This window comes from Rhinatrema bivittatum, chromosome 7, assembly GCF_901001135.1.
Source record: "Rhinatrema bivittatum chromosome 7, aRhiBiv1.1, whole genome shotgun sequence".
Taxonomy (NCBI): Eukaryota; Metazoa; Chordata; class Amphibia; order Gymnophiona; family Rhinatrematidae; genus Rhinatrema; species Rhinatrema bivittatum.
Window position 1 is genome coordinate 55,175,694 of NC_042621.1, and position 24,863 is coordinate 55,200,556.

The following is a 24,863-nucleotide window of genomic DNA, read 5'->3' on the forward strand; positions in this document are numbered from 1 at the left end:
ACAAATCCCGGAAAGCTCCCAAGTTTGCAAAATATTTCCTAGCCGTGTAAAGTTGTTTTATTGCTCTTTATTTCTAGCCTTTTCAAATGCAAGGAATCATGTCTACCCAAGCATAGTTTTGGTTTTCTTTCAACTAATTTGACTTTTTCTACATTCATTCTTGCTTTAGAAACAAATCAGCGCCAGAGCAGTACCAGCGTTGCTAAGAAGCCCGGGAGGCGCCCTCGCGCTACAGTGGGCGGAGCCTCGACGCGTGAGGCTCCATCACTCATTCCACGCGCGAGCCGCCGTCCTGCGCGAGCTCGATTGGCAAGGTCTGGGGAAGGCGGGAGATGAGCACGGTGTGCGGCCTTTGCTAGCGTCCGCCGCTTCGGGCGTGGGACAGGGCAGCGTTGGTGCTTCTTCCCGCCGCGGCGAAGGACCGGGAGGCCTTGAATCCCGCCGGCAACGAGCATGGCGGACGAGGAGCTGGAGGCGATCCGGAAGCAGCGGCTGTCCGAGCTGCAGGCTAAACATGGGGTAAGTGGGGCCCCTCGTGTCAGGGAGGGAGAGAATGGGTTGAGGAAAGTGTAGGGGCCCCAGGAGGGAATGAGCTTCATTCAAACCATTGCAAGGGGTGGGTCAGAAAAAGAAGTTATTATCCGGGCCTGGCCTCTAGGAAGGAGAAGAAAAAGGGAACTCGGGCATGAAGTAGTAAATTCCAGCAAGGAGTAGATAGAAATGGGACCTGAACTAAGAGACCCGGCCTAGGAAAGATAATGGGGCCTGAGCTAGGAAGCGGCCATAGAGAAGGAGGAGAGTTATAGAACCTGACGACTTCTTGGGAAGAGGGTAAAGGGAGAATGCAGACTTTAAGCCAAGCTGCTTTTTTTCTTTTTCTTTTTTTAATGCACTCTCACTCTCCTGATACTTTTAGTTACAGTTACTTGAAATGGAAGTTCAAAACTTAAAAAAAAATATATATGAACAGAAAGTTGCCCCTAGAATAGATAACTTAGCATCTCTAGTGGGATGGGAGAAAGGTGGAGTGATGGCAAATGAGGCAGATGTAATGTCCGCTTGGTAAAGCACACAGTTTAAGCTGCAGTTCTGCATACATTTAAACAGGACGCTGCAATAAAGTGCATTCAGCTGAATGCATGCTTTTACCCACACTTAAAAGCACATTTTGAGTCTGATACGATATAGTGCGCGAACCTAGTGCATAGGTTTCTGCGTGTTTTGGACGTGCCAGACTAGCACCCGATGCAATAAGGAGATTAGTGTGTCCAAAATGGTACCAAAACAAATGTGTAACTGATAGTGCACATCACATGTGAATTCCAAGCAGATGAGGCTATTAGCTATTACCCCTGCCCCCCTTTGCAATGCAGAAAATCACTGGGTGCCTAACCCATACTGTTAAATATTGCAAATTTAACTCCAGCCTTGGAGGTGGTGTTAAGTCAGTCCTCCAGTCAACATTCCTCTGAGGTTCCTCCTATTTAGTATAGGTAGCAATTCTTAAATCTTCTGTTTGCAGTGTTTAAGAATAAAGATTCATAGTCTAAATTCTTGATGTAAAAAATAATTTTTGATGCACAGTACACTACAGGCTGATTTTGTCCCTCTCTATTATGTCTGTATATTGTGCAAAATTGACCTGAAACAGACCCTTGTATTGAACGCTTGTTGCAATTGGAGGTGCTGGATGTATTTGAGCACTAGGGACACACAATTCTTTCCTAGTGAATTCTTTTTACCACAGCAGCTCATTTAAATAATGCATCAGGTGCCCAGGAGATGCTGCTGTGTGTGTGTTAGGAAAAAGGGTGCTCAAAACAAGTGCCCGTTGTAACATGTGTCTTATTGCTTTGGCCTGTTTGTGCAGGTAAATAATACTTCTGATGCAGGAAGGAGCCTTACCTGCACAAAAGGTACGTTTAAAAATGTTCGCTCAGCTCGGCCCCCCTCAAATAGAAATTCCATGCAAATGAGGGCATTAAGCATTCCCTCCCAATGCAGAGGGCTGAGTGCAAATTTTTTTTTTTTTTAATGCTAGAAATTTTACTCCTGGTCAGAGTTAGTTTCTAATGCTGGATCCGCTACCAGGTTTCCCCGAACTTGGGAGGACAAGAGAGACTTGACAGTGCGTTTATTTTTTAAGTCTCACCACAAGAGACATGTTCCTATATGCTTTCTCCCATTCAGCTCCTCGCCAGTATTAGCTTACTGCATTGGGAGTTTAAACACATTTTAATTTGTTAAAACTGTGCACTGTATTTCAGCGCACAGGTTATTGCATCAACCTATTTTTGTGCAAACTTTACTGTGATGCTCTTAAGTTCCTTTGCGCTGAAATTCTATGCTAGTGGTAGCATTAGCTATTACCTCCAAAACAGGCCGATACAGTAAAAGTCGTGGGAGAGTGGGCGAGCGCACAGGCCACTCTCCTGTGCGTGCGATTCAGTAAAAAAAAATATTCAAATTAGGGCCCACGGTAAAAAGAGGCGTTCGGGACACTAGCGCGTCCCTAGCGCCTTTTTTTTGACAGGAGCGGCGGCTGTCAGTGAGTTTGACAGCCGATCCTCAATTTTGCCGGCGGCTGTTCTCGAGCCCGCTGACAGCCACGGGTTTGGAAACCGGACGCCAGCAAAATTGAGCGTCCAGTTTTCAATCCACGGGCTGATTTTTAAATTATTTTTAACTTTTGGGACCTCCGACTTAATATCGCCGTGATATTAAGTTGGAGGGTGTAGAGAAATGCTTTTCTGTGCACTTTCCCGGTGCCGGTAGAAATTAACGCCTACCTTTGGGCAGGTGTTAATTTCTGAAAGTAAAATGTGCGGCTTGGCTGCACATTTTACTTACTGAATCATGCGGGAATAACTAATAGGGCCATCAACATGCATTTGCATGTTGCGGGCACTATTTGTTTCGGGGGGGCGGGGTGTTTGGACACGTGTTTTCAACGCACTATTACCCCTTACTGTACTGTATCGGCCTGACAGTGAGGCAGACTTGATTGCCCAATTCTTCCAGAATGGTTGACCCAAAAATAAATATAAAAAGACACTTTTTGAGTGGGGAAAAGTGTCCAAGGATAAATATACAGGGTATTTATAAATTATTCAGACTTCTTCACTTTTTCCACATTTTGTTACGTTACAGCCTTATTCTAAAATGAATATGCATTTTTTTCTCCTCAATCTACACACAATACCCCCTGATGGCAAAGCAAAATCAGGTTTGTAGAAATTTGTGCAAATTAAAAAAAAAATAACCTGAAATATCCCATTTACATACGTATTCTGACCCTTTGCTATGACACTCAAAGTTGAGCTCAGGTGCATCCTGTTTTTTCTCCAACTTGTTTGGAGTCCATCTGTGGTAAATTCAATTGATTGGACATGATTTGGAAAGGCCCACAGTTGACAGTGCATGTTAGAGCAAAATCAAAGTAATGAATTCAAAGGAATTGTCTGTAGACCTCAGGACAGGATTGTCTCAAAGCACAGATCTGAGGAAGGGTACAAATAAATTGCTGCAGCATTGAAGGTCCCAAAGAACACAGTGGCCTCCGTCATTCTTAAATAGAAGTTCGCCTGCCCAAACTGAGCAATCGGGTTAAGGACCTTAGGGAGCTGACCAAGAACCTGATTATCACTCTGACAGAGCTCCAGAGTTCCGCTGTGGAGATGGTTGTCCTTCTGGAAGGTTCTCCTATTTCTGCAGCACTCCACCAATCGGGCCTTTATGGTAGAATGGCTGGATGGAAGCCATTCCTCAGTAAAAGTGACATGATAGCCCGCTTGGAGTTTGCCAAAAAGCACTTAAAGGACTCTCAGAGCATGAGAAACAAGATTCTCTGGTCTGATGAAACCAAGATTGACCTCTTTGGCCTGAATGCAAAATGTCATGTCTGGAGGAAACGAGGCACTGCTCATCACCTAGCAAATATCTCTGTGGTGAAGCAAGATGGTGGCAGCATCTTGCTGTGGGGATATTTTTCAGCTGTAGGAACTTGGGAGACTAGTCAGGATCAAAGGAAAGATGAATGGAGCAGAGAGGTCCTTGATGAAAACCTGCATCAGAGTGCTCTGGACCTCAGACTGGGGCGTGCAATGCAGGAATGGCTTCAGGACAAATCTGGAATGTCCCTGAGTAGCCCAGAGTTGAACCCAATCGAAAATCTCTGGAGAGACGTGAAAATAGCTGTGAATAGACACTCCCCACCCAGCCTCACAGAGCTTGAGAGAATCTGCAGAGAAGAATGGGAGAAAATCCCCAAATCCAGGTGTGTCAAGATTGTAGCATCATAACCAAGATGACTTGAGGCTGTAATCACTGCAAAAGGTGCCTGAACAGAGTACTCAGTTAAGAATCTGAATACTCATGTAAATGTGATATTTGGTTTTTTTAATTCATTTGCACAAATTTCTACAAACTTGATTTCACATCGTCATTATGAGGTATTGTGTGTAGAGGAGGAATGGAAAAAATGCATATTATCCATTTTAGAATAAGGCAGTAAAATTAGAAAATACGGAAATAGTGAAGGGTCTGAATACTTTCTGAATGCATTGTAGCTCTTATCTTTGTTTTTTTGGATAGGAATTTAGAGCCTCTTTCTTTTTTTTTTTTTTTATGTCCATTGGTATTAGGACATAGAGAAACATCCTTGAATTAATGGAATATTTCCTTGATTGTGTTTAACAGAATATTAATAATCAAACTGCATTTTAATAGACCGCATACACTGGAGGCTAAGTAACAATAAAAAAAAAAAAAAAAACCCCTTTTTTTTTTTTTTAAACAATTTATGACCTCATGAGTCATTTTGAATTCTGTGACTTTTGTTACCAAACAGGATCTCTGTGTAGGTAACAATTTAGTACGATAGAAAGATGGTGGAAAGTTGTCACTAATATTAATCTTTCACTGGAAGTGTCAGAATTTAGCTGAGGGTTTTGCCCCAGTTAGAACAGAGTAGACACAACTCCAGAAGTGGAGCGTGCAGCTGCCGTTCATTTGTTTCATTCATGTCAGCTTCTGGTCTTTGTTTTCCCAGGAGAACGCTAGTGATCAGGCGCAGCAAGAGGCGGCAAAACAAAGGTAGGAATGGGGGATGCCCGGGCAGGAATGTGAACAAGGTGCATCTGCTCGTTTTCAGGCACTTTTCCCCTTGCTTGCAAACCGAGGTCTGTTTTCAGAATGCTTGTGTGGCGGTGCCCTTGTACTAATCTGAGACCATTCAGCTGCACTAGTGATTTGTTTTTATTGGTGGTGTTTTGGAGGATTTCTGTGCAATTCAGATATTTGGATATGGATTGCTTTTGTATATGCTGATATATGTATGATTTATCTGTCTGCTGCATTATGTTTTATTTGAGCTGCTTCAAAAGGAAGTGTCGATATTACACACACACACACACACGCTTAACTTTTATACCCCTTTTTGCAGGGAGACGGAAATGAGAAACAATATTCTAGCACAGGTTCTGGATCAGGCAGCTCGTGCTAGATGTAAGTGGCATGCACATCTTTTGGTCAAAACATTGTCTAGTCAACTTTTTAATAATTGTTTAAATTGCGGTGTACAAAATTAGGGGTTGCCAGTGATTTGGATATTGTTGTAAAACAGATTTTTTTGAGATGTAGTAATTTTTGTTTGCGCTGTGTAAACTATTGAAGAAAAGCTTTCTGCTTTGTTTATATGCAAAGCTGAAGTAGGCAGCCAGGGATTCTCTTCCTCTGGGACTAGTGTACAGTTTCCAGTTTTAAACAGTCCATGCATATCACAGAAGTGAATCATCCCCAATGAGGCAGTTATATGCCTAGCAAATACCTTATCTGCAATTCAGTCTGAAACTCAAGTAGGAAAAAATGTAAAAAAAAATATGCATGTTCCCTGTATGTACCCGGATCAGTCCAGACAGTGGGTTGAGTCTCCTGTCCAGCAGATGGAGACAGAGAAAAACTGAAAGGGTATGCTATATCAGGACAGAGCCTACCCTGCATCCCTTCAGTATTTCTCTGTCTCCAGCAGATGCAGGCAGCTGAATCTGTGGCTCCCTTCTCTCAATTTCTTTCTACCTGTGAGATTTTTCCTTCTCCTGTGTTATTGTCTATCAGACCAAGCAAGTATTACCTTAATTATAAAAAAAAAAAAAATCAAAACTCCTGCTTCAGGGAAACAGCTCTGTCTCCCCGCTCTTGTGGGATCCTAGGGGGGCTTGCCCCTTGTTATACAGCCTAGGACCCCTTTCCTGGTGACCTGCTTGTCTGCTGGGCGTTACTGTTGGTCCAGTCACTCCCTCTCCTTGCCTTTGCTGCCTTACAGTATTTAACAGGGGCGCTCAATTCTCTTGCCATCACTAAAGTTTGAAAAAAAAACCAAACGTAGAACTGAATACCCGAAGGCAAGAGACAAGCAAATTCAGCACTTTTAGTGCACGGAAAGCAGCACAGCAGGGTTCATTCGCCTGCTTCTGCTGCCCGGCTCAGCTGATTCTCTCTCCCATGGTGTTTATCTACCTTCAAGCCGCACTCCAGCTGCTGTCTAGCCTGCGGGGAGCCTGCAATTAGGCTCTGCCGCGATGGGCTCTGCTCTGAATGTTTACCCGGAGGGGAGGTCCCCTCTGCAGCTGCGACGAAATCGGCTCTGTCTCGTCCCCTCAAACGCGTGACTAGGCTGTCTTCCTCTCAGAAAACCGCGGGAACAGCAGCCATTTTGGGGGCGGGTTTTTCTTTAGAATCTGGTCTGCAGGGCTCTTTAGAATCTGGTCTGTGAGCCGGATTTAACTATTTCTCCGCTGGATTTAAGCCCAGTTAGAGCCCCAGAGGGGGGGTTTTGATCCTTCTCCCTCTCCCCCTCCCCCCTCCTTTCCCTGAAATCTAGACCTCGTTTTTCCACAGAATTTGTGCTTTTAATGCACAAATCATATCTAGCTAGTTTGCAGGAAGAGGATGACCCTTCACCAGATTTCCAAAGCCCCCTCCCGTACCGGATGTGCAGGGCTCGGTCCAGGTGGTGCCCCGACTAACCCCCCCCCTCCCCAACCAGCTGCGATCCCTGATCCCAGTCCGGACTCTGACCTGCTTCCAGGTCCTCCACTCGAGGGTGATGACCCACGTGTTCTCCGCTTATTTCAAAGGGAGGAGCTGGACCCGCTCATTCCCTTTATTCTGGACGAGCTGGGTATTGAAGTGCTGCCTGAGGATTCTGCTATGCCGTCTGTCAACTACCGTGGCCCAGTCCTGGGGGGGACTTAGGGCTCCTCCACGTACGTTCCCGTTTCACCCTCTGGGAATGGGAGTCTTCTGAGGTGGGGCTCCGGGTGGGTAGGGCGATGGACAAACTCTATCCCCTCCCTGATCAATGCCTAGAGATGCTTAAAGTTCCCAAGGTGGACGCTTCCGTCTCCGCTATCACCAAGCACACCACCATCCCAGTGGGAGCGACGGCACTGAAAGATATTCAAGACCGCAAACTCAAGCTTTATCTCAAACGCATCTTTGAAGTCTTGGCCTTAGGGGTCCTGGCGACAATCTGCAGCAGTTTCATACAGCGGGCAAGCCTTAGGTAGGTTCAACAATTGGTCAGCACCCAGGCCCTTCTGTCTGCAGAGACGGAGCAGGCAGAACGGCTGGAGTGGCTTATGGGGCGGATGAGCCTGACTTCAGTGCCGGGAAAAATAGTGGAAACTATTCTCAAGATCAAAATCATAGAGCATATAGAAAGAAATGGTTTAATGGAACACAGTCAACATGGATTTACCCAAGGGAAGTCTTGCCTAACAAATCTTCATTTTTTTGAAGGGGTTAATAAAATGTGGATAAAGGTGAACTGGTAGATGTAGTGGGTCCTTGAGGTGATAGAGAAAGGTTACGTTTTAGAATTTGCTCGAGATCTCCCAGACCTCCATCTAATTTCTCCCTGCGGGAAGCTTGTCTGCCAGACTCTTGTCAGGTTACAGGAGCTTGGAGCCATAGTCCCTGTCCCGCCAGGGGAACAAAGATCTGGCCAGTATTCCATCTAATTCGTCGTGCCCAAAAATGACGGGTCTTTCATTCCAATCTTAGATCTCAAGAGAGTCAACCGGGCCCTCAAGATTCCCCATTTTCGAATGGAGACCCTGAGGGCGGTGATAGCAGCGCTCAGGCGAATATCTGGCTTCGCTCGACTTGACTGAGGCTTACCTGCACATACCGATCCACCAAGACCATCAGAAATATCTCCGGTTCAACATTTTGGGGCAACACTTCCAGGTTCGGTCTCGCCACCGCCCGCGCACTTTTACCAAGGTCGTGGTGGCGGCCACTCTTTGCCAGGACGGAGTCCTAGTCCATCCTTACCTGGACCATTGGCTCATTCGAGCCAAATCTGAGTACCTCTACAAGCTGGCGGTCGACAGGGTCCTGGCTCTCCTAGCCTCCCTTGGGTGGATAGTCAATTTTTCCAAGAGCAATCTACAGCCCTCACAGGTTCTGGAATTCCTGGGAGCACGCTTCAATGCCCGAGTTGGCAAGGTGATTCTGCCCGACTCTCGGGCGCTCAAACTTATGGATCAACTGCACAATTTTCTATCTCTGACGCTCCCCACGGCCTGGGACTACCTTCAGGTCCTGGGGTCCATGGCCTCCACTATCACCCTGGTTCCTTGGGCTTTTGCGCATATGTGTCCTTTACAGAAAGCTTTGCTGTCCCGCTGGAAGCTGGTGTCTGAACAGTTTCGGATGCTCCTCCCGCTCTCCGGTTCTACCATCGCCGACATGCAGTGGTGGCTCTCGCTTGCTCACCTCCTGAAGGGGATGCCTCTACAGACTCCTCAGTGGATCATTGTTACGGATGCCATCCTCTCAGGTTGGGGAGCGGTGTGTCAAACTCAGTCTACGCAGGGATCCTGGTCCCTAGTTCAGTCCCGCTGGCATGTCAATCGCCTGTAGGCCCAAGCAGTCCATCTGGCACTCAAGGTCTTTCTCCCTATGATCCGTCGCAAGGCGGTGCGGGTACTCTCGGACAATGCCACCATGGTAGCCTATATCAATCGGCAGGGGGGCACCCGAAGTCGCCTGGTGGCTCTGGAGGCCAGCAAGCTATTTGCCTGGGCGGAGCGTCACTTGGAGTGCCTGGCAGCTTCTCACAGTGCAGGGAAGGAAAATGTTCAAGCCGACTTCCTCAGTCGTCAGCGGCTAGACCCAGGAGAGTGGGAGCTGTCCGGAGCGATGGATCTGATCATCCGCAGGTGGGGTCCCCCCATCTAGACCTGATGGCTACTCTGAGCAATGCCAAAGCCCCCAGATTCTTCAGCCGCAGGAGGGAGCACTGCTCGGAAGGAGTGGACACCCTGGTTCTTTCCTGACCTCATGACGTTCTCCTTTACGTGTTTCCACCATGGTCTCTGGTGGGAAAGGTACTCAGAAGAATAGAGCTTCATCCGGGACCTGTAATTCTCGTGGCTCCCGAGTGGTCCCGCAGGCCGTGGTATGCGGACCTGGTGAACCTTGCGACGGACGGCCCTCTCTGGCTAGGCCATCTTCCACGCCTTCTTCATCAGGGTCCCGTATTTTTCGATCAGGTGGATCGCTTTTGTCTAGTGGCCTGGTGTTTGAACAGCGGCGACTAAGAAAGAAGGATTACAAAGAGTAAGTATATCTACTCTGTTGCGGGCCCATAAGCCTTCTACCTCTCTCGCCTATGTCCGGATTTGGAGAGTCTTCGAGAATGTGTATGCTGAGTCCTGAGTGCCGGCACGCAAGGCTCTGGTATCCCAGGTCCTCTCTTTTCTACAGAATGGTCTTTCCAAGGGTTTGTCTTTCAACTCCTTACGGGTTCAGGTTTCCGCTCTCAGGTCCCTCTTAGGCAGTATCGATGGTTACGCAGTGGCGGCTCATCCGGATGTCATTCGTTTCCTCAAGGGGCCAAACATTTAAATCCACCTGTCTGGGCTACTTGTTCCTCGTGGAGCCATAACTTGGTGCTTCGAGTTCTTTGCGAGGCACCCTTTGAACCCCTCAGTCGGGCCATGCTTAAGGATCTAACCCTTAAGACAGTTTTCCATGTTTCTATTTGCTCCGCCAGGAGGGTGTCTGAGCTCCAAGTATTGTCTTGTAGGGAGCCCTTTCTCCGTTTTTCTTATTCAGGGGTCTCCCTTAAGACGGTACCGTCGTTCTTACCAAAAGTGGTGTTGTCCTTTCACAACAATCAGTCGGTGGAGCTCCCTGCTTTTTCTCCTGAGGACATTTCTTACAAGCCTGGTGGTGACCTATGGCGCCTTGATGTTAAGAGTACTCCTGCACTATTGACAGGTTACAAATGAGTTTCGAGTCTCTGATCATCTTTGTTTTATGGAGTGGCCCGAATAGGGGAAACAAGGCTTCTAAGGCTAAGATTGCTCGCTGGCTCAAGGAGGCGATTGCACTGGCATGTATCTGTCAGGGCCAGACAGTTCCGGAGGGCTTAAAGGCCCACCCTTTGCGTTCCCAAGCTGATACTTGGGTGGAGAGTCAGTCGGTCTCTCCGCAGGAAATTTGCAGGGCGGCTACTTGGAAGTCTCTGCACTCTTTTGCACGTCATTATCGCTTTGATGTGCAGGCGCCAGTTTTTGGCTCCTTTGGAAGGCAGGTGCTTCGAGCGGGACTGTCTCTATCCCACCCTGTTTAGGGAAGCTTTGGTACATCCCACTGTCTGAACTTATCCGGGAACATACAGGGAAAGGAAAATTGGTTCTTACCTGCTAATTTTCGTTCCTATAGTACCACGGATCAGTCCAGACTCCCGCCCGTGTACTGTTGCTACGTCTGCTCGGTTTTTTCCTCTTGTTTTCATCATAGCATCTTGGATTTATCTGCTTCCTATCAGAACTTTAAGGCACCTGAAACATCTACTAGATGAATATATTTATTTAAGAGCGGTTCTTTAATTGTTCAATTTACCAGTTACTTGTTGCTTGCTTGATCTTATATGGGTTAACTTTATACTTATCTGCTTTGATACCGTTTATACTGAAGAGATGCAGGGTAGGCTCTGTCCTGATATAGGATACCCTTTCAGCTTTTCTCTGTCTCCATCTGCTGGACAGGAGGCTCAGCCCACTGTCTGGACTGATCTGTGGTACTACAGGGAAGAAAATTAGCAGGTAAGAACCAATTTTCCTTTCTGTCTTGTCTCTTTTCCAATAGTGAGTAATTTGGCACTGGTGAAACCAGAAAAGTCAAAATCAGTAGAGAATTACCTCATACAGATGGCAAGATTTGGACAGCTAAGTGGAAAAGTAAGTAAAAAGTGACTTTGTGCTCTCGCTTTCTCCTGCTGAATTTGTTAGCTGTAGTGCAGTACTCTCTACTCTAATTGTGATATCCTGATCAGGGCTGGAAAAATGACCAGGTATTCCTGTGCACACTGAACAGGAGCTCAGTGTGCACAGGAATAAACACAATAAAAAAAAATGAAGAAATTAAAGAAATGGAAAAAAGCCCTACCACAAATAGAAACATGATTGGGAAGTGTTTCCCGTCGATAGCAGGGTTGAATTAGCCATGCTGTCATGGGAACTGTCAATCAGGCCCAGGAGGCGGAGCTTCAAAGTAGGTGTCAGAGCTTTGCTCTCTAAGACTGCCCATGTGTTCCTGCTCAGGAAACCAGAATCTCCTCAGTCTGTTTTTTTCCGTGCGCAGGAACGCACGTGGAGCTTCAGTCTCCTCAGGACTTTCAAAGTTTAATAGATTTTGATTTAAAAAAAACAACAAAAAAACATGCCGAGACCATCGGGTTTTAAACCCTGCTCTTGTGGGAAAGTCGTGTCCATCACAGATGGACATAACAAATGTTACCGTTGTCTGGGCCCAGACCACTAGAAAGAGACATGCCAACACTGCGGCCGCGTGTCCCCCGAGGGCCCGTCGTCAAAGGACTGACAAATCCAGGGCTTAAGACAGGAAATGGGAGGCTCGTATGCCCCTCCATTGGAGGCCCACTCATCCCCAGGGCCTTCAAAAACGCTAACTCTACAGGTACTTAGAGCATCGTCTGGAGCCTACCACCTCCAGGCCTGGAGGTGATGAAAAGCATAAAACAAACAAACATCGAGACCCCGAAAAAATGAGGGATCGTGGTCGCCAGGACATCACTGCATTGCTGCACTGTATCGAACCCGGGTCAGCAGCGCATGAGAAGACCCATGCCGTGCTAAAACCGCCGACTCACAGTTCATTGAAGCACAAGCGTCCTGAAGCGACGCATAAAGCGCCGTCGTCGAAGCATAAGGAGCTGGCACAGACACCACTTGCGTCGTGCAACCGCCAGTATCGAAGCAGGTCTCTTCCCTCACATAAGGTATTGGACACAGTCTTAGAAAAATCATGGGAGACCCCATTCACAATTCTGGCTATCTCAAGGAGGACGGATCTAAAATTTAAAATGAAGTAGTCTCCATACTATACACTTCCTCATTTACCACACACATCCATTGTCGTGGAATCTGCTATGCACCGAGCAAACAAGACAAGACTGCACTTGGCAACTCCTCCGGCGAAAGAGCATCGTTACCTTGACGAATTTGCCAAACGATCATTTCAGGCGGCAATGTTATCAACAAGGATTCAATACCACCAATTTTACATAGTTCAGTATTTGTATGAGTGCTTGCAGATGCTAAAGGAACATCTTCCGTCCACTGACCCGGCAGCCTCAATTCCTCAACCCATCCAGGACATGGAGGGGAGGGGATTCGTCACCTCCTGCGCACAGTCTGAGGCATTTGAAACTTCCTCATGGGCTTCCGCAATTGCGGCACGTCGGATGGCTTGGCTCCGAGCCAGTGCGATTAGAGAAGACGTGCATGATAATTTGGCGAGCTTACCTTGCAGAGGTGATAACCTCTTTGGCAGCTGCTTCCAAGAAACAGTGGCTCAACTAAAGGAGCAATCTGTAGCTGTGCAGTCTCTTATAAATCCACCGTCCTACTTTACTTTTTTGCAGCGCTATTTTGCTCCACCTCTAAGACAGCTGTTTCAGCGCCGAGCGTACCACCTGTATGCTTCATATAGACCATCTGCATACCAACCACCACAGAGAACACAACAACAACCCCAGAATCGGAGAGGATGCCCTAGAGCTCAACAACCCCAGGGCCAGCACCTCCGTCTATCTCCAAGACGCCTCCGTCTTTTTAAGGATAACAAAGCCACCATCACAAGCAGTAACAGTTGGAAAGATAACCTCAAAATCCAAGAGTGGAGAAAATCACCACTGATCGTTGGGTACTAGATATAGTTCAACAGGGTTACCAACTTCAATTCATAACCATACCCCGGCTTCCTCATCTATCAACCAGAGGAGTCCAAACAAACCAACCCCAACTGGGAGTAGGTAGCATCCCTGCTGTGTCAGCGAGCAATCTGCCACCTCTCTCCCTTATCCCGGAATACGGATTTCTACTCCATATTTCCTAATTCCCAAGAAATCCGGAGCTCTCCGCCCAATCCTGGATCTCCAAGAGTTACACAAGTACCTAGTCAAGGAGAAATTCAAAATGATCTCCCTCAAATCCATTCTACCCCTGCTCCAACCCAAAGATTGGATGTGCTCAGTAGATCTGAAGGATGCTTACATGCAAATTCCAATACATCAGTCCTCATGGCACTACCTATCTTTCCAATTCAATGGGCAGCACTACCAATACAAGGTTCTTCCTTTCGGCCTCTCAGTGGCACCCAGAGTATTCACAAAGTGCATGGCAGTGGTGGTAGCATTCCTCCGTCAGAGGGGTACCAAAATATTTCCTTGCCTCGATGATTGGCTAATAGTAGCCTTCAGCCCCAATACGCTGCGTGCTCAACTACAAGACACGATCACTTGTTTGAACAAATTGGGACTAGTTCTCAACTACAAAAAAAATCCAATCTCAACCCTACGCAAATTATACAATTCATAGGGGCTCGTCTGGACACGACCTGGAACAGAGCTTTCCTTCCGGAAGAAAGGAAGTTCATAATATGGTCTCCTACGAACACAGAGAATCACGCAGTTACCATCAGCACATCAGGTCCTGACAGTATTGGGCCACATGGCTGCAGCTGTTCATACCATACCACGAATCAGGCTACATATGCGCCGTCTACAGTGGGGTCTAAAACGGCAATGGAAACACTATCAACCGTTAACTTGGAAGTTATCCTTAACCCACGAAATGACAAAGGTCATAGACTGGTGGTTGAACAAGACAATGCTCATCAAAGCAGTCCCATTCAACCTGTTCCCACACAATGCAGTACTCGCCACAGACGCCTCTCGCAAGGGTTGGGGAGCACACCTTGATCAACTACAGACACAAGGCCTGTGGTTTTTACGGGAACAACATTTCCAGATCAATCTACTGGAACTCAGAGCAATACGATACGCGTTACGAACCTTTGTCACTCACCTCTAGGAGAGACGAATCATGGTCTACACCAACAATCAGCTAGCCATGTTCTATACAAACAAACAAGGAGGGTCCGGTTCATGGAACCTGTGCAAGGAAGCGATCATCATTCTAAATGGGTAGCCCGTCATTCAATTCAGCTACAGGCACCATACCTGCCCGGGGTTGCTAATACTCGAGCGGACAAACGAAGTCGAATATTTCACCCGCATGAATGGTCGCTCAATTGGCAGGTGACGCAAAGCATTTTTGCAAAATGGGAAATTCCAACCATCAACCTCTTCGCCACAAAATTCAACAAGAAAGTCACTCTATTCTGTTTAATATGGCCTAGCCCAAAAAGGACTGCCCAAGACGCCTTTCTCATTCCTTGAACGGAGAAACTGCTATATGCATAACCAGAACAATACAGAATTGCATGCAGGAAGCAGCTCAACTAATTCTAATTGCACCCGCATGGCCAAGACAACCGTGGCCGACTCAGGCCGAGCTTCGCAGCTTTCACAGCTGCTGCCTTGGGGGCTATAAATAAATCATACAAAAAATATAATCAGTAAATTAAAAGCATACAATTGCCATACAGAAGCATTATCAAACTCAATCATTTTTCATATAAAATGGTGACATGCAGTTTAATAAAAATAGTGTAGATGTACTGCTTGTTTAAACAATTTGAAAAATATAAAATATATGACCATTGATATTATTCATCTTTACCTTAAACAATCATGGGTCTCGAATAAATTTTTGATTGATGTTGAAACATCAAAAATCAAATTTCTAATAGTGGGCGATGGGAAATGAGTCTACAAAAAATGCACATATGGTTAGTAGATTATTTAAACCTTTAAAATGCCCAATTAATTGTAATGTCTAATTATAAATTGAACAAACTTGCATCATCTCAATGTGCATAAAAGGAAACTAAAGTATAGTTAATTCAAAACTGCCATTAGTATAACAAAAGAAATAAAACTCCTCTACACAGATCTCGTAATTCATATAAAAAATGTTTACTCACTAAAATAATGATCAAAAAATTAAAATTTAAAATTGCCAACATAATTAAAACCTTTTATTAATTTGCCGAATTGAGCTGGACAGCTCTCTTCAGTATTAGGAGCAGGAAGCTGGTGTGAGGCTTTGTTTGCTTTTCAGCCTTTGGTTCAAGGGTGTTCAGTGTGAGTTCTTTTAGATGGCAGTAGCTTACATCAACAGAAGGGGGCACCAAGAGCCATTCAGTAGCTCTGGAGGTTCAGGAGCTGATCCTTTTGGGTGGAACAGCACCTGGTTCAAATAATGGCATCGCATATCGCAGGAATTGAAAATGTCCAAGCGGATTTTCTCAGTCATGCTTTTCTAGATCCTGTTAGAGCTCTCAAAAGGGCAATACGGTTCATTTGCAAGAAATGGGGCCGCCCTCATGTCAATCTGATGGCGACGAGCCACAAATCGAAGGCTCCTCGTTTTTTCAGCAGACGAAGGGAGTACATAGCCGAGGGCATAGACGCTTTGGGGTTACCTTGGCCGCGGGGAGTTCTTCTAGATGTTCCCCCCCGGCTACTGGTGGGAAAGGTCTTGCGGCAGATAGAGACATCCGGGGGAGGTGGGGCTGGTGGCCCCGGAGTGACCTTTCTGGCCGTAGTTCGGATCTGGTAAACCTCGCGGTAGAGGGTTCTTTGTGGCTCAGTCACCTTCCCTGTCTTCTACGGCAGGACCCCGTATTATCCGACCAGGCAGATCGTTTTTGTCTAGCGACTTGGCTTTTGAGAGGAGGTGTTTGAGGATGAGAGGGTACCAGGAGATGGTAATTACTACCCTTCTCCAATCAAGGCAGAAGTCCACCTCTTTTTATCTTATGTTTGCGTCTGGAAAGTCTTTGAGTCCTGGTGTGTGGCTAACGGGGTACAGGCATTACGGGCTTTCCTAGCGTGTAGCAGATGGACTCAAGACCAATGGGTATAGTCTTCTCATCCCTGATGTGATCAGATTTATTCGAGGAGTCATGAATTTGTGCCCTACCTATGAGTAGGGTTTGTCCTCCTTGGAACCTCAATCTGGTTCTTCGGGGTTTGTGTGAGGCCCCATTTGAACCTATCCGCAGAGTCACCCTTAACCTTTAGAGTCAAATCTTTTTCTTGGTAGCCATTTTCTCTGTAAGGAGAATTTCGGAATTGCAAGCTGTGTCATGTTGAGATCCATTCCTTCACATATCGGACGTGGGTGTGTCTTTGCGGACGGTGCCATCCTTTCTCCCGAAAGTGGTATCAGCCTTCCATGTTAATCAATTAGTGGAGTTACCAGCCTTTCCGAATTTGAGAGCTTCATAACTAATGCTCAAGAGTTTAGGCTGCTGGATGTCCATAGGATGTTGCTCCACTATCTTGAAGTCACTAATGATTTTAGAAGATCTGATCATCTTTTTGTTTTGTGGAATGGTCCAAAGAAGGGTTCTCAGGCCTCTAAGACTACCAATGTGAGATGGCTTAAGGAGGCTATTGGATTCGCTTACATCCTTATGGGTAAGTCAGTTCCGGAAGGCTTGAGGGCCCATTCCACATGATCTCAGGCGACCTCTTGGGTAGAAGCTCAGTTGGTTTCGCCACAGGAAATTTGTAGAGCGGTGACTTGGAAGTCTCCGCATACTTTTGCAAGGCATTATCGGCTAGATGTGGGAGATCAGGAGTCTTTTGGGCGAGGGCGTTTTGCGAGCGGACTCTCCAGGTCCCACCCCATTTTAAGGGGCTTTGGTACATGCCAGGAGTGTGGACTGATCCGGGTACGTACAGGGAGAGGAAAATTTGGTTCTTACCTACTAATTTTCGTTCCTGTAGTACCACTGATCAGTCCAGAACCCGCCCAAGTTAGGAGGGTGGAGAGTAGTCCGCTCAGCTGTTGTATATTACAGATATCAGATGTTTTATCAGTTTCTTAATGTTTTTGTGGTTTGTTTGCATTTAGCTTGGGTACAGATCAGTACTGAGGAACTGCAGGTGGCATCAGTGTATATAAAGCAGTGTCAGTTTTACTTTCTCTGTCCCCATCATAAATCCAGGAGTCTGGACTGATCCGTGATACTACAGGAACAAAAATTAACAGGTAAGAACCAAATTTTCCTTTCTTTCAGAACCCTGGGATGTATGCCATCCAGTCCAGGTGATTTACTACTCTTCAGTTTGTCAATCTGGCCTACTACATTGTCTAGGTTCACCGTGATTTGGGTCAGTTCATCTGAATTACCACCCTCAAACTCTCTCCAGAACTGGTTTCTGCCCAACATCCTCTTTTTGGTAAACACTGAAGCAAAGAATTCATTCAGTCTTTCCATGATGGCCTTATCTTCTATAAGTGCCCCTCAATCATCTAATGGTCCAACCGACTCTCATGCATGCTTCCTGCTTCGGATATATTTTGTTCCATCTTCTTTATTCAACAGGTAATACAAACAAACAAACAGCTCCTCCAGGTACTGTTTCTGAAGTACTGTGAAGGAAAATAAAATTGACATAGCAATACATTAGCGTTAAAAAGTGTTTATAAATTTTTGCTTCTATGGCTAACTTCTTTTCAAATTATTTTAGCCTGTCTTATCAGTGTTTTTACATTTAACATGCCAATGCTTATGCTTTTTCCTATTTTCTTCAGATTGATCCTTCTAATTTTTGAAGGAAGATCTTTTGGATAAAATAGCCTCTTTCACATCACCTTTTAACCATACCTGCAATTATTAAGCCTTCCTTCCCACCTTTCTTAATGCGTGGAATGCACCTGGATTGCACTTCTAAGATTTTTTTTTTTTTTTTTGTGTCCATGCGTGCTGTATAGTTAACTGAAAGTTGCAGCTACAAAAGTTTTTTCCTATTTTTCTCATTTTATCAAAGTTTCCCTTTTGAAAGTTTAGTGCTAGAGCAGTGTATTTTACTTATTGTCCCCCTTCCAGTCATTAATTCAAATTTTGATTATTATGATCACTACTGCCAAGCGACCCCCACAGCAGTTACCTCTCACCAAATCCTGCTCTATACTAAGAATTAGATCTAAAATTGCTCCCTTTCTCATTGGTTCCTGAACTAATTGCTCCATGAAGCAGTCATTTTATTCCATCCAGGAACTCTACCGCTCTAGCATGTCCTGATGTTACATTTACCCATATTGAGGTAATTGAAATCTCCCATTATTACTGCACTGTCGATTTTGGTTAGCTTCCCTAATTTCTTTGAGCATTTCACTGTCCGTCCCATCATTTTGGCCAGGTGGATGGTAATATACTCCTATCACTATACTCTTCCCCCAACACACATGGGATTTCTACCCATTAAGATTCTGTTGTGCATTTAGTCTCTTGCAGGATCCTTATCCTGTTGGACTCTGTGCCACCCCAGCACCAAGATGCTCTTTCTCTGCCATTGCGATCTAATTTGTACCCTGGTATAGCACTATCCTATTAATTCTCTTCCTTCTACCATGGCTCTGAAATGCCAATTATGTCTATCTCATCATTCACTGCTTTACACACTCTCTTCCATCTTCTTAGACTTCTGGCAAAGGCATACAGACATTTCAAAATGTGTGTTTTGTTTGTAAATAGCCTGCTTGTCAATTGACAGGGATAATTTGGAATTTTGGCTCAGGTGATTCTTTAATTATAGGCACTTGGACTACTTTTCTTATTATTGGAACCTCTCTGTTGGGATGCCCTAACTCCTTTGAAGATATCTCTCTCTGAATCATGCGCTGCTAGGTGACTGTCTGCTTTCCCCTTTGTTCTAGTTTAAAAGCTGCTCTGTCTCCTTTTTAAAGGTAGCGCTAGCAGCCTGGTTCCACCCTGGTTAAGGTGGAGCCCATCCCTTTGAAGAAGTGTCCCCAAGTTTTACAAAACTGAATCCTTCTTCCCTGCACCATTGTCTCATGCATGCATTGAGATCTGCTATTTCAGAGAATGCTACTCTGGAGGTTCTGGATTTCAGCTTTCTACCTAAGAGCCTAAATTTGGCCTCTAGAACTCCCTCCCATGTCTTCCTATGTCGTTGAGCCCATATGTATCACGACAACTGGCTCCTCCCCAGCACTATCTAAAATCATATCTAGGTGAGTCATGAGGTCCGCCACCTTCACACCAGGCAGGCATATTACTAGGTGATCCTCAAGTCCACCAGCCACCCAGCTCTCTACATTACTAATAAATCACCAGCTACAATGGTCAACCTAACCCTTCCCCTCCGGAGCAATAGCCCTGGGAGACACATCCTTGGTGTGAAAGGACAATGCATCACATGGAGAGGTGGTCCTTGCTTCAGGATCATTTTCTGCTGCTTGACAAACACAAACGCTTAAGCTTTTTCCTACCAAATAAGGGGTTCCTACAGTATTTTTGCTGAAAAGTAGTACATTTTTGTAAGACTGAAAAGTTTTTTCTGTGGCACACAAATGTTAGCTGCCAACTAATTTTTTTTACAGCCTTGATTCTGATGTTGCACACTTCAGACCCTGTGTTTACATAACACAATATAATTGGTCCTTTGAGGGTTCTTATTATTCTGTCTAATGTCTAAGTATGATTGTTTGTTTTTCATTACTTATTTTGCTTGCTTGTTCTGTGATATTATGGTGTTTGGTTTTATTGATTGTCGATGTATTTATTTTGCTATGATCACAGGATTTTAAGGTTAAATTTAGATTCTTTGTCTTGAGCCTACAATAAAATGAGAAGCAATGAAGATGCACAAAACAGCAATAGTTTGGTATCACCACTGTTCTTGTGGGAACATAAAAACACTCATATCTAGCCTCTCTGTGGATAAGAGGGCTACTACTGTATGTAGAGCCTGCCAGTCAGGCACCTTTTCTGTTAACTAGTTTAGCTTATTGGCTTTTCTATACCGTCACATCGGCAATGCCATCACAATGGTTTACAATTATATTAAAATAGAGAGATACAATAATATCATAAAAGAGCTAAAATTAATAAAAAGACATATATACATTAGCTGCTAAAAACATCATAAAACTACTATAAAATATAACAGAAACATGATACATTATTATCTAAGAACAAATAGTCAATCTTTCCTAAAATGAAAGTTAAAATTTAAAAGAATTAGAAAAAGTTAAGACCAGAAATATGATAATGCTCCTGCTTACTGCAACTGTACCAACTCAGTGTAAGCACATTCAAACAACCATGTCTTTAAATCTGCTTTAAATTTTCTTTTGTTTGCTTGTAATCTCAAATAAGTAGGTAAAGAATTCCATACTTCAGTTCCCACTATTGATATTACGTGCTCCCTTACTTGGCTGACTTTGCAGATTTAATCGTAGGGACTGTCAAAAGTCCTTGATTGGCTGATCTTAAATTTCTCTGTGGAACATGCAAGTGTATAGATGAATTCAGCCACTCTGTTCTTTCACCGTATTATAATATTATGGACTATGCAAGCTGTTTTATACTGGATCTGAATTACTGACTTAAGTTTATTAAACAAAGCAGTGTAAAGTAAAAGCTTGGAAGGATTTAGCATATATGTTGGCCATGTTTATTTATTTATTTATTTATTTATTTAAGGTTTTTTTATACCGGCATTCAAGAACTCGTTCTCATCATGTCGGTTTACAGAAAACAGGGGTGCAGAAATATAACCAAAAACATAACTAAACGTGGAGAAGAGAAGCAGTTACAATTAACTGTTGTGTGTAATCTGTTTTAATCTTCCTTTTAGTTACTGTTTTTACTCTAGTTTTATTGAGCTTGATATACTACTGCCTTTCAGTAGTTATCAAAGCAGTTTACCCAGTATTTTTCTGAAGCACTGAATATAAGAGCATAACTTTTTTTTTTTATAAAGAAAATATTCAAAAATACTTTGAGGATAGATATAAAGTCTCTAGAATAATAATAGTAGTCTGTCTTAGTAATAAATCATTCCTTTTTTGTTTTCTTAGGTATCGGAGCAAGGGTTGATAGAAATTCTGGAGAAAGTCAGCCAGCAGACAGAAAAGAAGACCACGGTAAAGGTGAGCATGTACATGCATTCATGTGTTGAATGTGGCAGGATGAGATTTGTTCTGCTGCTGGAACTGTAGAGTGATGATACTGCTGTTAACAGATGCTTTTTTCATTCCTGGTACTCTTGGCAACTGTGTGTAAAAGTTTCCAGGCTTTAAGCTTTTCAAGTTGAGAGAGATCCTTGCATCCTAAAAATTATGAAGCAGATGCACCACTGTACACTCCTGTTTTTAAAGGGTGTCTGTGAGCAAGTGTTGAAGGGAGTAAATATTGGAGATGAAAAAATGTTCTAGGTGTTCAATTTTGTTCTAACAAGTTGATTTTAAATGTTATAAAGAAATGTTTAGTTTTATTTGACATAAACTTAATCAGAGAGAGATCAGTTCTGGCTATTGTCTGTATATACAAAGACCTTTTCCAGGCTCATATTTCAGTTCACTGATGGCAGAAAACCCTAATTTCCTAGCATGTAGCAGATGGACTCAGGACCAATGGGTATAGTGTGCTCCTGATAGCAGTTGGCTATGGAGTCAGATTTCAATCTGACGTCAGCACTGCAGGAAGCTCTCTCTGCTCGTCAGTATTTCTCAGTCTCTATAGCAGTTTAGGACTCTACACACGTTTGCACAGCGTTAGAAAATCCAAACCCAAAATAAGAAAGAGAATCCAAAATCTTACCTCTACAAGACGAGCCCCGCTCTCCTGCGGTGATACCTAAGGGTCCCTCCCCCAGTTGAGAATTCCTGAGGTGATTTCCGAGATCCCTCAGAGGTAACCCTCGGGCCGGCAGCCGGTTCCCGACGTGGACTTAGCTCCCAGGAGGGAGCGTCTAAGAGGCAGTGGGTGCAAGACCGAGTGCAGCGGTAAAGGTATTTCCCTCTTTCCCCCCCCCCCCCCCCAAGCCGGAGACCACCTGGCACGAGACCGGTAAGCGAGACCAGTAAGGTAGAAAACTTTAAGTTTCCAGTCTCCGAGGCTCGGATAGCCGCACAGATTGCCCGTCAGTGTCCATCCCATCGGGTTGAACAGCCCCTTCCAGGCTAGATCCGGCTCTAGGGTCCTTCCATGTGGAGACCTTCCGGGGGGGGGGGGTTTCGCCATCTTAATCGCGTGGTCGCTGGCGCCATTTCCCCCCCTTGATCACTGTACTGTTCGCCTGAGCCGTGCGCCCAGCGGCGAGCTGGACCCGTAACATAGTTGTGCGCACAGTGGCGTGCGCACAGCAAGGTGCACGAGGGTGCTGGGCGCATAGTGCCACGCTCAACAGCACCGTGCGCACAAGTTCAGCAGCACGCACAGCAGCGCACACAGACCGGCCTGCACGCATATCTTCGCTGCCTGCACGCACACCCTCTGCGCACATCTAAGCCTCCCGGCACGTGCATATAAATGCACAGACCAGGTTTGAACGCCCTTACGCGCACAAACCATGGCACCACCGGCCAAGAAAGCCAAAGCACAAGCCCTCTGCCCAGCCTGCCACATAAGAGCTGCGAAGCATGAAGAGGCTACTGCCCTGTGCCTACAGTGAGAGACGGCTCTGGGAGAACCAGGGCAAGGTCGTCCCCCCGTCCCCCCCCCGCCCCCAGCCAGTACAGGAATTCAGATCCACTGATAGTACCCAGGACCTCTCTATCCCCAGCTCGTCCCTCCAGACGGGGCCTTTGGGGAATGCCACTGGGTTCAATATAAACCCAGGAACCTTTTCCTGGGTGAAATTCTTTAAGGGTCTGCAAACCTTTGTCAGGCGCAATCGGCGTCACCTATGATACAGCCACAGCCGCCACTAGAGGACCCTAACCTCCCAGGCCCTTCTCTACCTCCCAGAGACGTGCCTCCTCGGACAAAGCCTAAGCTTAGACGACACGGACACTTCTGAGGAAGACCAAGACTCCCTGGAGGAAGGGGAAATCGCTCCAGGAATGGAACCATACCGAACCATGATGAGTTTCTTCTCCAAAGACGAACTACCAGACCTCGTGTCCCAGTGTCTGAGGGAACTGGCCATCCCAGACACAAGCGCCTCAGTGGAGCCAAAGATGAACCCTCTTCTGGTCGGGCTTCGCCAGCCCTCACGCCATTTCCCATTGTTGCAAGCTGTACAACAGCTGATCGACCTGGAATGGAATGCCCCGGAAGCCAGTTTCAAAGGAGGACGGGCCTTAGAATCCCTATACCCACTGGAACCCTCAGCCAAAGATCTCCTGGGGTTCCCCAAAATGGACGCCATGGTCTGCGCAGTCACAAAGCGCACCACCATTCCAGTCGGAGGAGGAACGGCAATCAAGGATGCCCAAGACAGATGTCAAGAGTCCATCCTTAAACAGTCATTTGAGGCAGCAGCTATATCACTGCAGATCGCTGCCTGCTGTGCCGTGGTGACACGTGCATGCTTGTCACAGGCCAGGAACACAACCACGCCTGTCGAAACGTTAGAACCAGCAATATCTTTTCCTCACGGATGCGACCTCCGATCTGGTGCGCTCTTCAGCCAGGGGAATCTCATCCATTGTGGCAGCCAGAAGGCAACTCTGGCTCCGAAGCTGGTCCCAGACGAAACTCACGAGAATGCCGTTTAAAGGAACCCTCCTGTTCAGCAGCGAACTGGAGAAGTTAGCCGACAAATGGGGCGAATCTCCAGTACACCTTGGTTACCGGAGGACAAGATCAAGAGAAGCCAACACCCCTCTCCCCGGACATCCAGGGGCAGAGGATCACAGCGTTTCAGACCGTACAAGAATACATACCAAGCACCTCTCCCCGCAGGCAGGGGTCAGTCCTTTCAGAACAAACACAACAAGAGGGGAGCTGGCTCAGGTCCAGGCCCCAGCCGCAACCCACAATGAGAATCAACAGACCCATACACAGGAAGAAGCCATAGGGGGCAGGCTTGCCCGATTCTACCAAAGATGGGTCGAGATAACGTCGGACAAGTGGGTCCTAACCATCATTCGAGAGGGATACTTTCTGAACTTCTACAGCATCCCTCCAGACAAATTTGTGAAATCTCCTACCATTCCCCCTCCAAGAGGATGGCAGTGGAAACCACACTAACCAAATTGCTTGCCTTAAAGGCCATAACACTGGTGCCCACCACCAGCGAAATACTGGACACTAGTCCATCTATTTTATCGTCCCCAAGAAAGAGGGAAGGTACTGCCCATACTGGAACTCAAGTTGGTCAACCGCTACCTGAGGTACCACACTTCCGCATGGAAACCCTACGCTTGGTCATAAGGGCGGTACAGCCAGGAGAATTTCTGACTTCCCTGGACCTGTCAGAAGCCTATCTGCAAATCCCGGTCCATCACTATCAGTGCTTCCTACGCTTCCCGATCCTGGACCATCAGTACCAGTTCAGAGCGCTACCCTTCGGGCTAGCTACAGCTCCTCGGACATTCACACGAATCATGGTCGTAGTGGTGGCGACATTGAGAAAAGAAGGAATCTTTGTT

General features: G+C 45.8%; 1 protein-coding gene across 1 annotated transcript in view; it reads left to right on the forward strand.

Annotated features, from left to right (window-relative positions):
- Positions 1–218: 218 nt before the first annotated feature.
- The window catches only part of PDCD5 (programmed cell death 5), a 28,832-nt gene continuing 4,187 nt past the window's right edge, over positions 219–24,863 (forward strand). Inside the window, exons 1-5 of the mRNA XM_029608416.1 lie at positions 219–519; positions 5,051–5,094; positions 5,444–5,505; positions 11,164–11,255; positions 21,345–21,416. Of these exons, the coding sequence (XP_029464276.1) occupies positions 454–519; positions 5,051–5,094; positions 5,444–5,505; positions 11,164–11,255; positions 21,345–21,416 (336 nt within the window). The 5' untranslated portion in view covers positions 219–453. The remainder of the gene's footprint in view (positions 520–5,050; positions 5,095–5,443; positions 5,506–11,163; positions 11,256–21,344; positions 21,417–24,863) is intronic.